At 35.9% G+C, this 15,433-nt stretch overlaps 1 protein-coding gene across 10 annotated transcripts in view; it reads right to left on the reverse strand.

Annotated features, from left to right (window-relative positions):
• The window catches only part of LOC135217401 (regulator of G-protein signaling 9-like), an 835,664-nt gene that overhangs the window by 27,195 nt on the left and 793,036 nt on the right, over positions 1-15,433 (reverse strand). The window contains exon 17 of one of the 10 annotated variants that reach the window (XM_064253302.1): positions 1,509-1,566. The exons of the other annotated variants lie outside the window; for them this stretch is intronic. Within the exon in view, the coding sequence (XP_064109372.1) occupies positions 1,542-1,566 (25 nt within the window). The 3' untranslated portion in view covers positions 1,509-1,541. The remainder of the gene's footprint in view (positions 1-1,508; positions 1,567-15,433) is intronic. 10 annotated transcript variants of the gene reach the window in all.

A 15,433-nucleotide genomic window follows, 5' to 3' on the forward strand; every position in this document is an offset into this window, starting at 1 on the left:
GCATGCTCGGGCTGGTAATAATTCCCTAGGTATTGTGTAACCACTCAGTCATATTACATTACCGTGATTCATATACATACATCGAGCTACAAATGTCCTTTAATATCTAATTCGCTCTACCTAGGAATTAGTATATTTTTATATATGTTAACCGAAGAGGAATCTTTTAGTCGATAAGAAGTTCATCGGCTCACGGGCGCGAACCATTGAACCAACAAATTCAGGACGCACAGTGAAGCAGTCTGGACCGCACAGCGAATTTCTTATCGACTAAAAAATTCCTCTGCGGTTAACATATATGAAAATATACTAATTCCGAGGTAGAGCGAATTAGATATTAAAGAACATTTTTAGCTCGCTATATATATATATATTATATATATATATATATATATATATATATATATATATATATACACACACACACATATATATATATATATATCTTGCAATTCCACAATGGTCCCGTGGGTGAAGTATATAAGAGATCCTCACGTGAAAATGAAAGGAGGTACCAAGACTTTCAACTTTTATTCCAAAGTCATCTTCAGATGACTTTGGAATTAAAGTTGAAAGTCTTGGTACCTCCTTCTTTCATTTTCACGTGAGGATCTCATATATATATATGTATATATATATATATATATATATATATATATATATATATATATATATATATATATATATATATATTTATTGATTATACAAAAATGATAAGTGACCTGTCAAAACCTCTGTTTAGTCATAGTTCATATTTTGAAAACTTGAATCAACAACGAGTCTTGTTATTTTCTGGATTTCTCTGGCTCTTATAAAAACAGACGAAGCTTCCGATGTTAGAGTGAAGCATCAATATTTAGGGACTTACAATCTAAATATGTTGTTCGCACAGATTCATGTGTATGAAAATAAAAGCAAAACTGATATGAAAGTTTTGGCATAGATGTAGATTATTATATGGAATATATTCTAAAACTTAAGCATTCATTTTTTTCATGAAGCAACTGGACATATAAACAGATACAATACAAAAAAGCATTGGATAATGAGAAGCAGCTATAGTAAACCGAGTCAGCCAACTGAGATTTCAAGCGTCGTTTCCTTCAGCAAGGACACCCATCCCAGACTGGAGAACGGCTACGGCATAAATGATTGACAACAAAAAGAAAGAAAAAGAAAACATACCTGAGAGAGCTAAAGTAACAAATGGAGGAACAGCCATTCAATTTTCCTCACAGATTTCAGGTTCTTCAACATCTGTTTTGGTTATAGCATCTCTGAATACTGTACCGATCATTTCAAACGACAAGTCGGCTCTTCTTAGTCTTGTGCGCCGCCTAAGGTCCGATGTGGAAGAGACCGTGAAATCTGTGAGGGGGAGCACTTGTGCACTGCAGCAGCAGCAGCAGCAGCAGCAGCAGCAGCAGCAGCAGCTGCCGGCGGCAGTGCACGAGGAGGGTGACATGGTAATTAATTAAGACGAGTGTGACAGTCAGTGAGGCCCCTACCTCGAGCAAGATAAGGTACACCAGGCGAGCCTTTCAGAGCCAAGTGGGAGTTAGTGAACTGAAACAGACAAGAATCAGAGGGTGATACACATATAGTGCCAAGAGGGTGAAAAGTCCATGTGAGAACATACGTCACAGTTCTCTTTCAGGAATGAAAGAAGTCTAAGGTACTCAGAATTTGAACAAATGAAAGAGCTCTTACAGTTGTCTTATGACTAAAGGAATACCATTTGCATCGTGACCTAATATATTGCAATTTGAACCAATTCGTGCTCAGAGTGATGCATGCAAATCCTCCTGCAGAAATGCAAGCATAAGTCTGTTCACAAACTTCACGGCATGTCAGGCAGAAAAGTTCAATGATTACAAACTCGCATTTATACTGTGCATTGTTTTCTTAAATCCTTCTACATCTCACTAGGCAAAACTATGAGTCAAATGAAATTATGATTAGTTATAGAAAGAATAACAGTATAAGTCACTAAATAATCATCGTCGGCGCATGTGCAGCCAATGGCACGAAGTCTGTCTTCATTTTGTTGGGCAGAATAGAGGACTGTTGCCCTTGGCCTTTCGTGACTCCTCCTTCTCTTCATCGATTCTGAAGTTTCTTTAGTATTGGCCACCTCGATATTTCAGGTCGAACTGCTGCTACTCTACCAAACTCAAGATTTGGGTTCAAGATCACTTTCGGGGTCGCATAAAACATTCTTCAAAGGAAGAGCTACAGCTAAATTGCCCTAGGCTAAGGTATATATACTCGAGAATATATACTCGAGAAAAATGCTTTATATAAAAACCTGTTCAATTTTACTGAAAGGAGAAAGAGAGCAAAAGCCAATGATCAGGAGTCCATTAAAAGTCATGCAAAACTGAATCTGTTCCTGTCATAGATTCTATTAATAGCCTCAATAATGATGATGATATGGACGAAATATTTAATAGTGATGATTTCACTTATTACTATTGTCATTATCTTTATCAGTATTAATCCATGACTGCTGTTTTCTGTACATCAAATACACATGCGAAATATATGTGTTTTACGTGCACACACATTTATATATATATATATATATATATATATATATATATATATATATATATATATATATATATATATATATATATATATCTATATATATATATATATATATATATATATATATATATATATATATATATATATATATATATATATATATAGAATATATATATATATATATATTGATATATATATATATATATATGTATATATATATATATATATATATATATAATATATATATATATATATATATATATATATATATATATATATATATATATATATATATATATATATATATATATATATATATATATATTTACATATATATATCTCATTACATACAATAATACTGATTCCACAAAACATTCGTTCTCTTGGTAAAGATAGTCAGTGCTTTCGAAAACAATGATCTCAGTTCTTTTTCGTGCATCAATGGAATAACTTTAGGTTGCCTCCGAATTACCAGACACCAAGAACAGACACGGGGAGTTTCTTGGATGGTGATATGATATTTGTCATTCCAACAACTGTGTTGTGCGGAACTATAGTCTTTATTAAAACCTTGATGAACAGGCTACGAAGTTTTTTCATTGGGTTTTGCAGTCTTGTTAGAGAGGACGAGATGCTATTTTTTTGAGAGGGGGAGTGGTGTGGTGGATGGGGGAGGGATCAGACAAGACCTGCAGTTTGTTCACTGATCAAGGAAGGGGACATAACTTTTTATTCATAATAATTCATCATCAGGAAACTAGCTTGACCTTCAAAAACTGACTGAAGATGAAATCATTATTATTTTGTAAAATTTCGCGGTAGTACTGAAAGCTGAACTTGAACTGTCAATGCAGCAGATATAGTACACATCTGGGGATCTCTCTCACGTGCAACCTCAGAAGCTCCAGTCACAAGACTTTGCTAAGATAACACAATTGAGTAATGTCTGTAAACTTTGCTCTGACTACAGAACTTTAGGAGTAAAAATCATCCAGAAAGGTAGAAAAAATATAAAAACAAAAAAAAGTGAGAGCAGACTTTATATGATGAGAATGGAAATGCCCAAAATTAAAGGCTAACTATTTTATCCATTCACAGAAAATAAGACAAGAAAACGATAACAAAAAATATATAAAGAAATGTGAACATTGTAAGCCTCATGTAACTGACAATGAGACGATTTTCTGTATTAAAAATAAATCGCTTAAGAGAAATTTAAGGAAGTGCAGTCATACCTTGGTTAAAAGACTTCATCTGTTCCAAAAAGCTATCCTTAACCAAATTGTCCTTAAACCGAGCGAACATTTCCCATACGAAATAATGGGAACTCGATTTATATAAGAATACAATAAATCAAAACATTATGACTGGAATATATTAAGCTTACTATGAGATTCATAGCCAATGTCCCAGTCTTTTTCCGGAATAAAATTTTATCAACGTATCTGACAAAGATGAAACTTTGTTACAGGGTATCTTACATCCCTACCTAATTTTTGACTGTATTCTGTATTACGAAAGTTGCATAATTCTGGTAATTATAAGAGTAACACCGACTTCTTGTAGACATCGCCAGCAAACTCAGAGGAATGTCTTTCGAAGATATAATGTCGTCACAAATGACGTCATTAACTAACCACCTCATCGATGGATAAATTGGCTATTCGTGAAAAAGTCTTCTCTTCTGGCTACAATGAAATACAACCAATGCTCCTTGTTTACATTTTGTAGTAGTGGTAGTAGTAGTATTAGTAGTATATAAGATTTATGCCATGAGGTCGAGTGCTAGAATCCTTGATGAAAAGGCTTTCCACAAGTAATCCGAGAAATTACTTTCTATCATTATTTCTCCATTGAAAAATTATATAAGTAAAAATCAATTAACAAAGTGAAGAAAACTTTGGCATTCGTTACAACTCCTTTGATAGTTTTCCTAATATGACAGTGATGATCATTGTAATAAATGGAGCATATATAATGATCTTTCTGCACCTTATGGAAGTCAACAAATGACGAAAACTTGGTAGCCTTGGATGTCCGAGTACACTCGTTACCCAAAAAAGGGCCCTATTATTCATTTACCTGTTCAAGCTTACATAGGGTTTACCACGGGCTCCCTCACTTCTAAACATTTGTGCAAGTCGAATCACAAAAGCTGTCCTGCAACCACGGGGACAGTGACTTCTCATAGCCGCCATTCTTGAACCCTTGACGAGGTACGAATATTCATTCAGATTTTCAGAGACAGCAGTTTGTCGTCATCACCTTGTGGGAGGAGTCGGTCGTCGTCATATGTTTATGTCACGTATAACTTTGAACCCATTCATTGGAAAGTTTCGCCACTGGCTTCGGCTACTTTATTTTACTCTTGTGAATATACTTTTCTATAATATAAGTAATAAAGAATGCTGCCGAAAATTAGGCAAGGGTGTAAAGGATACTATGGCTAAGTAACATCTTTGTCAAATACACAAACAAAAAGTTATTCCAGAAAATCACCGGGACAAAGGCTCTGAATTTCGTAGTAATATGCAGAAATAATAATAATAAAAAACCTGTCAGCAAATGAAATGAATACCGATATTTTCTCATTGAACTTACTGAATGGGAGAAATGACGGCCTACATACATAAAAGATGGCAAGGAAGATCGAGGAGAGCTGTTAGTGTCTGGAATGGAAGTCCTCTTCCATAAAAGCAACAGACAACTGTGCTTCTGCGGTTTCTCCACTTTTTGTCTCTTTCTGTCGGTTTCATCTTGAGACTCTCTGTGTTTCTTTCTCCATAAAAACCTGTACACTGATGTTTGTTGTTGCTTTGATAGTAAATTGTCCCTCAAGTGAAATATAGCATTGTTATTCAACAAATTTATGTTACAGTTTGCCACACCTTTGGCAGAGTGATATTTTTAATGGAAACTTTGCAGCTTCCTTAATTTAATACACATTTCTTTTATCGATGAACAAGGGACGTCTTTCCTTCCCTCCCGCTCTGAAGACAATGCCTTAGCAGTTGTCTGTCGTTGCTCCCTCTAAAGGCAACACAGTTCTTCTCTGGCAAGCTCATTTTTGTGACTCCACCACCTCCTCCACATCATCATCACTGACCTCCAGGCCCTTGAACTCGCCCAGAGACACATCATAACAAACTCAGCCTTGCTGGCATCTCTATCCTTCTCAGTAGCCATCATATATAGTACTGTACTTACTGCTAAGGAAAAAAAGTCACACACAGACAGACAGAGTTTAACAGAGATATGCACGGTGAGATTCATATATAGATTGAACCCTTCTCTTTGTTCAGCTGGGAACCACACATTTGTGATGCACTTAATCCTGTACATGTTCCAGCCAGTTGTCTTTGTCTATCCTTAAACCAAGCAAATGAATGTAGATTATTATATGCTGCTACTTTTATAACGTATATATCTTCTCTCTTGAATGTATGAAATGTTATCTAGAGTTTTGCAACATTTTTCAGATTCCTTAGCTAGCTTAGAGTTATAGGATGTCTTAAAATGTGTGTTCAGATTTTGCATTACATAATTTAAAAGTCAATATATAACGTAGAATGAAAAGAGAGAGAGATTAACTTTGTCCAATCCATGATAGTATTGTTTCCCCCTACTTGTCATCGCCTCGAGATTAAGGGAGCTCGCGGTCTCCATGTTGTTTTCATAACATGTCAATCATACTTGCTCGCTCAAATTTGTTCCAGAAACGTACGTCTTTGCCGAATAGCACGTGGTGATTTCACGATTTTTCTGTAAAGTTACGTCATATTAGAAGCTTCTAGAAAGATTGTATCATCTTTCACAAGCCCAAAACGTTTTGAGCCCGTCTGTCTCTTGAAGGGCCCATAAAGGAGAAAGAAAGTGTTCATTCAGACTTAAGTCCTCATAGCATTTATCTCTCTCTCTCTCTCTCTCTCTCTCTCTCTCTCTCTCTCTCACATCACTTTTGATTTCATATTAACATAACTTACTGAATGGTCACTCATAACTTTTAGATTTCAGATTTGATATTTCTTAGAGTTATTTAGTATTATTTAGTGTTTTCGTGGAATCTGAACAAATATTGTACAAGTGTGTAACGGCGCCTTTTCTTTTTTGAAATATGGTGAATTGTGTGGTGAAAAATTTGAAACAAGCTGCAGCAGAAAGACAATTGGTACCAAGGTAAAGTGTGAAAATTTTATTAGTTGCAACTAATAGTTACAATGGTTTAGAGAACTAATAGTTACAATGGTTTAGAGAACTAATAGTTACAAGTTACAATGGTTTGAATGAAACGATTCAAGTTTTTACACATTGCAATTTTTATGTTTTGTGTTTGTTTCATTTGAAGTGATTTTTGGTCATGTGCATTTATTCATTTTTCTTATTAAATGTGTTTTTATTTTATAGTCTGTGTGATTAGTGCTTTTTGCAATTTTGGTATTTTACACCTTTTTCTGTGTCTTCTTTTGCATTCACAATTTAGTTAACTTAATTGTTGTTTAGCACTTGTGAATTAATTTCCAAATTTTAATTATTACCTAACACTTCTGAATTTTGATTGAATTGGTTTTCTTGAATTTTGTGATAAATAAATTTTGATTTAATTTTACTTAATTGATTCAAGAATTAATTAAACTTTGCTTTGTTTTCAAGTAACAGCAATTTTCCCTGATATTTTCAATTTCACTTATAGATTTTCAGTTTAATAATAAATTTTTGTATTTAAAATTTATATAAGTGTTTTCTTTTTCACGTATAATTATATATGATTATGTTTAGCTTAGGTAGAAACATAGAGTGGTAATTGAGCTGTTTTTATTCAATTTACTTGAAGTGAGTTAGAACCAGGGAAGTACTTAGACTTCTGGAATCAGGGAAATACTTAGACTTTTAAAGTTGTTGATGGAGTGATGCCCTTTAATTAATTTGATTACACATGAGATTACCTCACACCTGTTTTGATGAACTTAGTCAGTCTGATTTTCTGCAATACTGGTAAGTTGTTTAAGGGCTCACTGTTGCCTTTAGAGTATTCAGTCGTTTAGTACCTGTGATGAAGGTTCAGGTGTCTGGCTGTTGTAAGGTAACAATTAATGAATGGTAAGTGTAGTAACCAGATACTTGGCACTTCGTCACAAGTATTAATGGTGCCCTGACCCGGAAAAACAGATTTCATTATCACTCTAGTCTATACTGGTGGTGTTAAGGATATATTTTGTTAGGTGAGTGACCATATAGTTTTGTTTTGCATTTATTGTATTGAATTGTAAGTTGATAACTTAGAGAAAATGGCTCAGTTCAAGATTCAGGAATTTTTAGCAGCCCCTTCCATACAAGTGTTATCTGAAACCACTTTGACTAAAGCACAGTGGAGTGCTTTAGCAGTGGCCTGTGGTGGTTATGTGTCTACTAGTATGGTAAAGGCACAAATAAGATGTATTGCTATGGAATCATTGATAGTCTCTGGTAGAGTAACTGATGAAGATGAGTTAGAATTAGCTCAAGAGTTGTTGAATATAGCACGTGCTGATCTTATGAATAAGTAAGCAGAAAAGAAAGAGAAAAGTGATGCAGAGTTAGAGCTTAGACGCATTGAAGCAGAAGAGAATTTGATTAAGCTGAAAATGCAAGCTGAAAGAGAAAGAGAAGACAGGAAGAGAAGAGAAAGAGAAAGAGAAGAGGAATAAGCAGCAGAAGAGGAAAGAGAAAGGATAAAAGAGGAAAGAGAAGTCGCAAACATGAAAGGGAGATGGAATTGATAAGAGCTAGATCCACATTACCTGTGACACCGTCTAACCCTAACCAAGGTAATCAAGGCCCTGTATTTGATGTAGTAAGAGTACAGAAGTTAATCCTTAAGTTTACTGAAGATGCTCCAGACGAGTTTTTTATCACTTTGAGAAAGTGGCTTCAGGTATGGGATGGCCAGAAGATAAATGGTCAGTTTTGCTACAAAGTGTCTTAATTGGTAAAGGGAGAAGTGCTTATCTAGCCTTAACAGCTGATCAGTGTAAAGACTACAAGGTACTTAAACATAGTGTGCTACAAGTTTACCAGATGACCCCAGAGTACTACAATGAAAGATTCAGAAATTTCAGAAAAGATGAGAAGGGAACCTTCTTGGATTATGCTTACAAAATGAGAAGGTGTTTCAAACGCTGGTTAGAAGCTGCTAAAGTTAAAACTTTTGATGAGTTAGAAGAATTACTTGTTCTTGAACAATATCTTAGGGGAATTCCTGAACGTAAAAGAGCCTATTTAAGAGAGAGAGAAGTTAAGAAACTTGACAAAGCTGCTACACTGAGTGATGATTACAATATAATTAGTAGCAAATGCAATTACAATGTCAAGTACCAGAATCAACAACGCCCAGGTCTTAAGTCTCATCCAAATATCAGGAACAAATTTATTGGGAAACCTACAAGTGATACTACCAAGAGTACACAAGGTAATACACCTCAGCAAGCTAATGTGAAATCCTCTTCCAATTTTTCAAGACAGCTACAGAAACCTAATGTTGTCTGTTTCAAGTGTGGAAGAGCTGGACACTTCAGTCAAGAGTGTTACTGGAATCAACAGCTGTCAAAGCCAGTTGGTCAAGTAGTGAAAGGTGACCAGGTGAAACAAACTACGAAGAGCAGAGTGGGAGAGAATCAGACTCCACAGAAGACTGAAACTAAACAAGCTGAATGTTTAGCAACTAGTGGAAATGTAACCTCAAGCAGTGAGTGGCTTAGCAGTGTGGAGGCTTTTAAGCCATATATCTATGAGGGTATGCTGTCAACTCAAGGAGGAAGTGTGCGGGTACCAGTCAAGATATTACGTGATACAGGGAGTAACCGTAGTGTGGTAGTATGTGGTTCTCACCCTCAGTTGGAGAAGAGTCTCACAGGAGATTCAATTATTTTGAAGGGTATAGGAGGAGAGGCAGTAACTCCTATATGCCGCTTAAACCTGTCATGTGAATTGGTGACAGGGAATGTTGATTTTGCTGTAAAGGGCTCACTGGCTGTGGAAGGTGTACATGTTCTGTTGGGGAATGAAGTTGGTGGTGTGCTATTTATTCCTTGTCCTGTAGTGACAGACAAACCATTGAGCATTAGTCCTACAGTAGAGTTGGAGAAGAATAACCCCCACCTGTTTCCTAGTTGTTTAACTACCAGAAGTATGAAGAGGACTACGACTGCAAGTGAAGAAACTGAGGATTTACACACCCAAGAAGGATCAAGTGAAGGATCTTTGTGCTTAGAAGGATTATTCCAGGGAAGTGATGTTTCCCATAGTGCTGACCAAGAAGAGATTTCCCATGAAAAAGAAGACGGCAATGAAGAAGAAGAACCTGTTGTTCCTGAAGAGACTCCAAGTAGTCAAAGTGTTCCTGAAGACAGTAGTGAAACTACAGTAGCTGAGTTAGCAGATATAGAGAATTCAACCCTTTTTAAGTTGGTCAAGTGACAAGAGAGAAGCTAATGGACTTGCAGAAAAAGGATGCATCGTTAGCTGATTTGTTCTTCAGAGTTGTGGATCGAGAAGAGATACAACAAACTCCTACCTGTTATTATCTGAAGGAAGGATTGCTAATGAGGAAGTATAGACCTACAGATATACCAGGAGATGCTGTATGGGGCGAATATCATCAAATTTTGATTCCATCCATTGAGGAAGCAAGTGGTAGCAGTAGCCCATGAGTCTGGACATATGGGAATCAGGAAGACTGTGGAGAAGATCATGAAATATTTTTTCTGGCCTGGACTTCACATATGTTGACAGGTTTTGTCGTGAGTGTCATACCTGCCAGATAGTTGGAAAACCGAATGAAACCATCCAGAAAGCCCCCCTACAACCTATAGAAGTTAGAGGACAACCCTTTAGCAAAGTGATTATAGACATGGTTGGACTGCTGCCAAAGGCAAAGAAGGGAAATGAGTATTTGTTAACATTAATGTGTCCTGTGACAAGATATCCAGAGGCGATCCCTGTTAGAAACATATCTGCCAAGATAGTTGCTGAAAAACTGTGAGTTTTTCTCAAAGTTTGGTATACCAGAAATAGTACAAAGTGATAGAGGAACCAATTTTACTTCCAAGTTATTCCAGGATGTGATAAATTTGTCAGGAGTGAAACAACAGTTATCCACTGTATATCATCCAGAGACACAAGGTGCCTTAGAAAGGTTCCACCAGACATTGAAAAGTATGCTGACAAAGTATTGTTCTGAGTCAGGAAGAGAATGGGATGTTGGTTCCCTATTAATGTTGTTTGAAGTTAGGAATGCTTATCAAGAAAGTATGTGATGTTCACCTAATGAAATGATTTTTGGTAGAGAATTGAGAGGACCGTTGAAGGTTCTTGCAGAAAATTGGGGAGAAAGTCAAGAGGAAATCCAAAGAGAATATTTTGAGGAATTTAAGGAAAAGGTTGAAAGAGATTAGAAAATTCTCTTTAGAATATTTGAAAGTGTCAAAAGAAAATGAAAAGGATATATGATGCTAAGACTAAGCTAAGAAGTTTTAATGTTGGTCAACAAGTATTAGTATTCTTACTTCTCAAGAGATTTCCCCCTCACTAATAAATTTCAAGGTCCTTACAAGATAATTCAGAAGTTGAGTGATAGAACTTATGTGATTGAAACACCAGAAAGAAGAAGACAAAAGAAGATACATGTGATCCTCTTGAAACCTTATTTCTCAAAAACTAAAACTGAAACTGTGTCAATAACACAAACAACTTCATCTACAGAAGACGATGATGGCTACAAATTGGGAGCTGAAAGCAAGATGAATAATTCTTCAATTTTGGAAAATTTGGAGGATAAACTGAAACATCTGAGTGTTGAACAAGGTGAAGACTTAAGTGAAGTAATCAGAAATTTCCCAGAAATTTTTGCAGGTGTACCTAGGCGTACTGATCTGACCAAACATGAGATCAAGATTCAAGAAGATGGAAAACCATTCAAGCAAGGAGCCTATCATTTATCACCGTATCATCGAGATGTTTTGAAGAAGGAAGTTGAGTATTTGCTGCAACATGGATTAGCAGAACCCAGTTCTAATCACTTCAGTTCTCCATGCGTGTTAGTGAAGAAACCTGATGGTTCATTTAGAATGTGTACTGATTATAGGAAACTGAATTCTATCAGTGTGACTGACAATTATCCTTTGCCACTTATAGATCAGTTACTTGATAATATTGGGCAAGCCAAGTTTGTTTCCAAGATAGCCTTGTTGAAATGATATTATTAAATTCCTTTAGATAAGAATGCTAAGTTGCTGTCAGCTTTTATTACTCCTTTTGGACTGAATCAGTATACTGTCCTGCCATTTGGTCTGATGAATGCACCTGCAACATTCCAACGAGTGATAGATCAACTACTAGGATCTATAGAAGGAGTAGGTGTATACCTGGATGTCATAGTGATTTAGTCTACAACATGGGAAGAACATCTGAATATTCTGAGGAAAGTTTTCAAGAAACTTCAAGAAGCAGGTCTAACAGTCAACCTAGAGAAGAGTGAGTTTGGGAAGGCAACTGTGCAGTATCTTGGGTTTGAAGTTAGAAAAGGCCTTCTTGCTCCAGTAAATGCAAATGTAGAAGGTATCTGTAAGGCTACCCCACCTACTACCAGGAAACAGCTATAGAGATTTTTAAGCAAGGCTGGATTCTATCGTCGTTTATGCCCAAATTTCTCAGCCATAGTAGTTCCCTTGACAGACTTAACTAGTCCCAAAGCTAAGTTTGTTTGGACTCCAGAGTGTTAAAGAATCCTTTGAGAAGGTAAAAGCCATTTTAACTTCAAGACCGGTACTTCAAGCTCCAGACTTCAACAAGAAATTTACGATACAAGTTGATGTGTCGGACTGTGGCACTGGAGCCGTTCTACTTCAAGAAGATGAAAATAATATCCACCATCCTGTGTGCTTCATGTCTTCAAAACTGAAAAAACATCAGAAAGTATACTCAACAATCGAGAAGGAAACTTTAGCCTTAATCACATCATCGAAAAAATTTGAAGTGTATGTGAACAGGAATGAGGAAATTTTAGTGTTGTCTGATCACAAACCCCTATCATTTATCCAGCGAATGAAAAATTATAATCAAAGACTGACCAGGTGGTCTTTGTGCTTGCAACAGTATAATTTAAGAGTGCAGCAATTTAGTGGCAAAAACAATGTAGCTGCTGATTATTTATCCTGTTGTGAATCGTTGGAACCAGGGAAGTACTTAGACTTCTGGAATCAGGGAAATACTTAGACTTTTAAAGGTTTTGATGGAATGATGCCCTTTAATTAATTTGATTTCATACGAGATTACCTCACACCTGTTTTGATGAACTTAGTCTGATTTTCTGCAATACTGGTAAGTTGTTTAAGGGATCACTGTTGCCTTTGGAGTATTCAGTCGTTTAGTACCTGTGATGAAGGTTCAGGTGTCTGGCTGTTGTGAGGTAACAATTAATGAATGGTAAATGTAGTAACCAGATACTTGGCACTTCGTCACAAAATGTTGTAGGAATTTTTCTATAGACAAATGTCTTTAATTAAATTTTCCTTTAATTGAGATGTCCATTAACTGTATGTTAACACATGAGAACTTTGATAGGTAAAATAACTTGGTGTAAACTCCATGGCTACTGATTACATGAAGATATAAATCCATCCTTGGATCATAAAAGCATGTAAACATATATGCGGGAAACCAAAAGCTTTCAAAAAAAAAAAAAAAAAAAACAAAAAAAAAAAAAAAAAAACTTGATGGCTAGCGCAGCTAAATCATTTGGGCAATCATGACAAAAAATCTTGCAATGAAGATACGGGTGACAAACATAATTTCACTTGTGAGGCAGTAAAAGATACTCGAAAACATAATTACTGAAATGCATTCCATGCAAGAAAGTAAAAAAAGTAAAAAAACTGAAAATGGCAGATACTAATGTTTAATCCATAGTTTTTGAGGTCGCTGAGATGAATTGCGACACTCTTAATGCCTTTCAAGTCCAAGTTCAGCTCCAATAGGGAGGGGATGGGAAGGGGTGAGAAGGGGGTGACCTGTACAAATAACCTAAAACGACAGATATTAGTGTCTAATTCATAATTTTTGAGATTGCTGAGATGAATAGTGACAGTTCTAATTCATTTCAAGTCCAAGTATAGCCCTGATAGGAAGGAGTGTGATGAAAAGGGGGTGGGAAGGGACTAGCATGTAAAAATAACTGAAAATGACAGATATTAGTGTCTAATTCATAGTTTTTGAGGTTGCTGAGATGAATAGTTACACTCCCAATGCCCTTCAGCTCGAAGTTCAGCCCCAATAGGAAGGGGGCGAAGTGAAAAATTGCTGAAAATGAGAGATATTAGTTTCTAATTTATAATTTTCAGAGTCAGTGAGATGAATAGTGACATTCCTGGTGTCCTTTAAGTCTAAGTTCAGTCCTGATAGAAAGAAGTGGTGGGAAGGTAGTGACATCTAAAATAACCAAAAACTACTGATATTAGTGTCTAATCCATAGCTTTTGAGGTCGCTGAGATGAGTAGTGACACTCCCAATCCCTTCAAGTCCAAGTTCAGAACCAGTAGGAATAGGGGTGAGAAATGGTTAAATATAAAATTTCAAAAATGCTGGCTGTGTAACTGAAGCAGCTATCTTAACAGGAGAGAGAGAGAGAGAGAGAGAGAGAGAGAGAGAGAGAGAGAGAGAGAGAGAGAGAGAGAGTTTATCAGTTGTCGTTCAGAGTTTTCCCCAGGCAGCACTGGGTTGGTCAGCTAGTGGAAATATAAAAGTAAGGGTACAGCAAAGCTTATTTAATTGACAGATGACATACACATATCCCTAAGGATAGGGATTATAAAGGAGGAGATGCACCTGGAATCCAACACAGTTGAAGAATTAGTGGACCCACCAAAACAAAAGTAAAATTTGAGAGGTTTATACAAAAGGTTAAGCCTAACAGCTCGAAAGCAGGGAGGAGTCAGCTAAAGGATTATACAAAGGAAGAGACTGACCACCAAAATTGACCTTGGAATGAATAAGCTGATTACATATTTATAAAGGTACAACGCTTAATATATTCTCCTTTTGGTAAACAATAACATTATTAAAAATTAAAATTTTCAAAAACTTTAAGGTCATTCTAGAACATTTTACTAATACAGGTGTCCAGATAATACATGCCAGGGCTAAGGTTGAAATACAACTGGAAGTGAGATGTTTGGTAGGAGATTCTAAAAGATCTCGAAATCTTTTAGAATCTGCAATTATACAGCTTACTTCCAGTGGTATTTCAGCCTTAGCCTTGGCATGTATTATCTGGACACCTGTATTAGTAAAATGTTCAAGAATGACCTTAAAAATAAAATCACTGACTTAATTACTAATTAATGGTCTTATATATATTTTCTATGTATTTGTATGTTTAATAGTTTTTGGGAATGTTCATTTTTCAATATTGTTATTGTTTACCAAAAGGAGAATATATTAGACATTATAAATATGTAATCAGCTTATTCATTCCAAGGTCAATTTTGGTGGTCAGTCTCTTCCCTTGAATAATCCTTTAGCTGACTCCTCCCTGCTTTCGAGCCGTTAGGCCTAATCTTTTGTATAAACCTCTCAAAATTTACTTTTGTTTTGGTAGGTCCACTAATTCTTCAACTGTGTTGGATTCCAGGTGCATCTTCTCCTTTATAATCCCTATCCTTAGGGATATGTGTATGTCTTCTGTAAATCAAATGAGCTTTCCTGTAGCCTTACTTTTATTTCTATTCAGACTGCTAATAAAGGACCGTTGTAGTCGAAAGGCCTGGCAACCACTCTGTTGTTTTACTTTTTCCTACGAGGCATTTGTCTTAATTTATATATTCATCACGTTCCATATAGTCATGATTCAGTT

The sequence above is a fragment of the Macrobrachium nipponense genome, chromosome 19 (genome assembly GCF_015104395.2).
Source record: "Macrobrachium nipponense isolate FS-2020 chromosome 19, ASM1510439v2, whole genome shotgun sequence".
NCBI classification, from domain to species: domain Eukaryota; kingdom Metazoa; phylum Arthropoda; class Malacostraca; order Decapoda; family Palaemonidae; genus Macrobrachium; species Macrobrachium nipponense.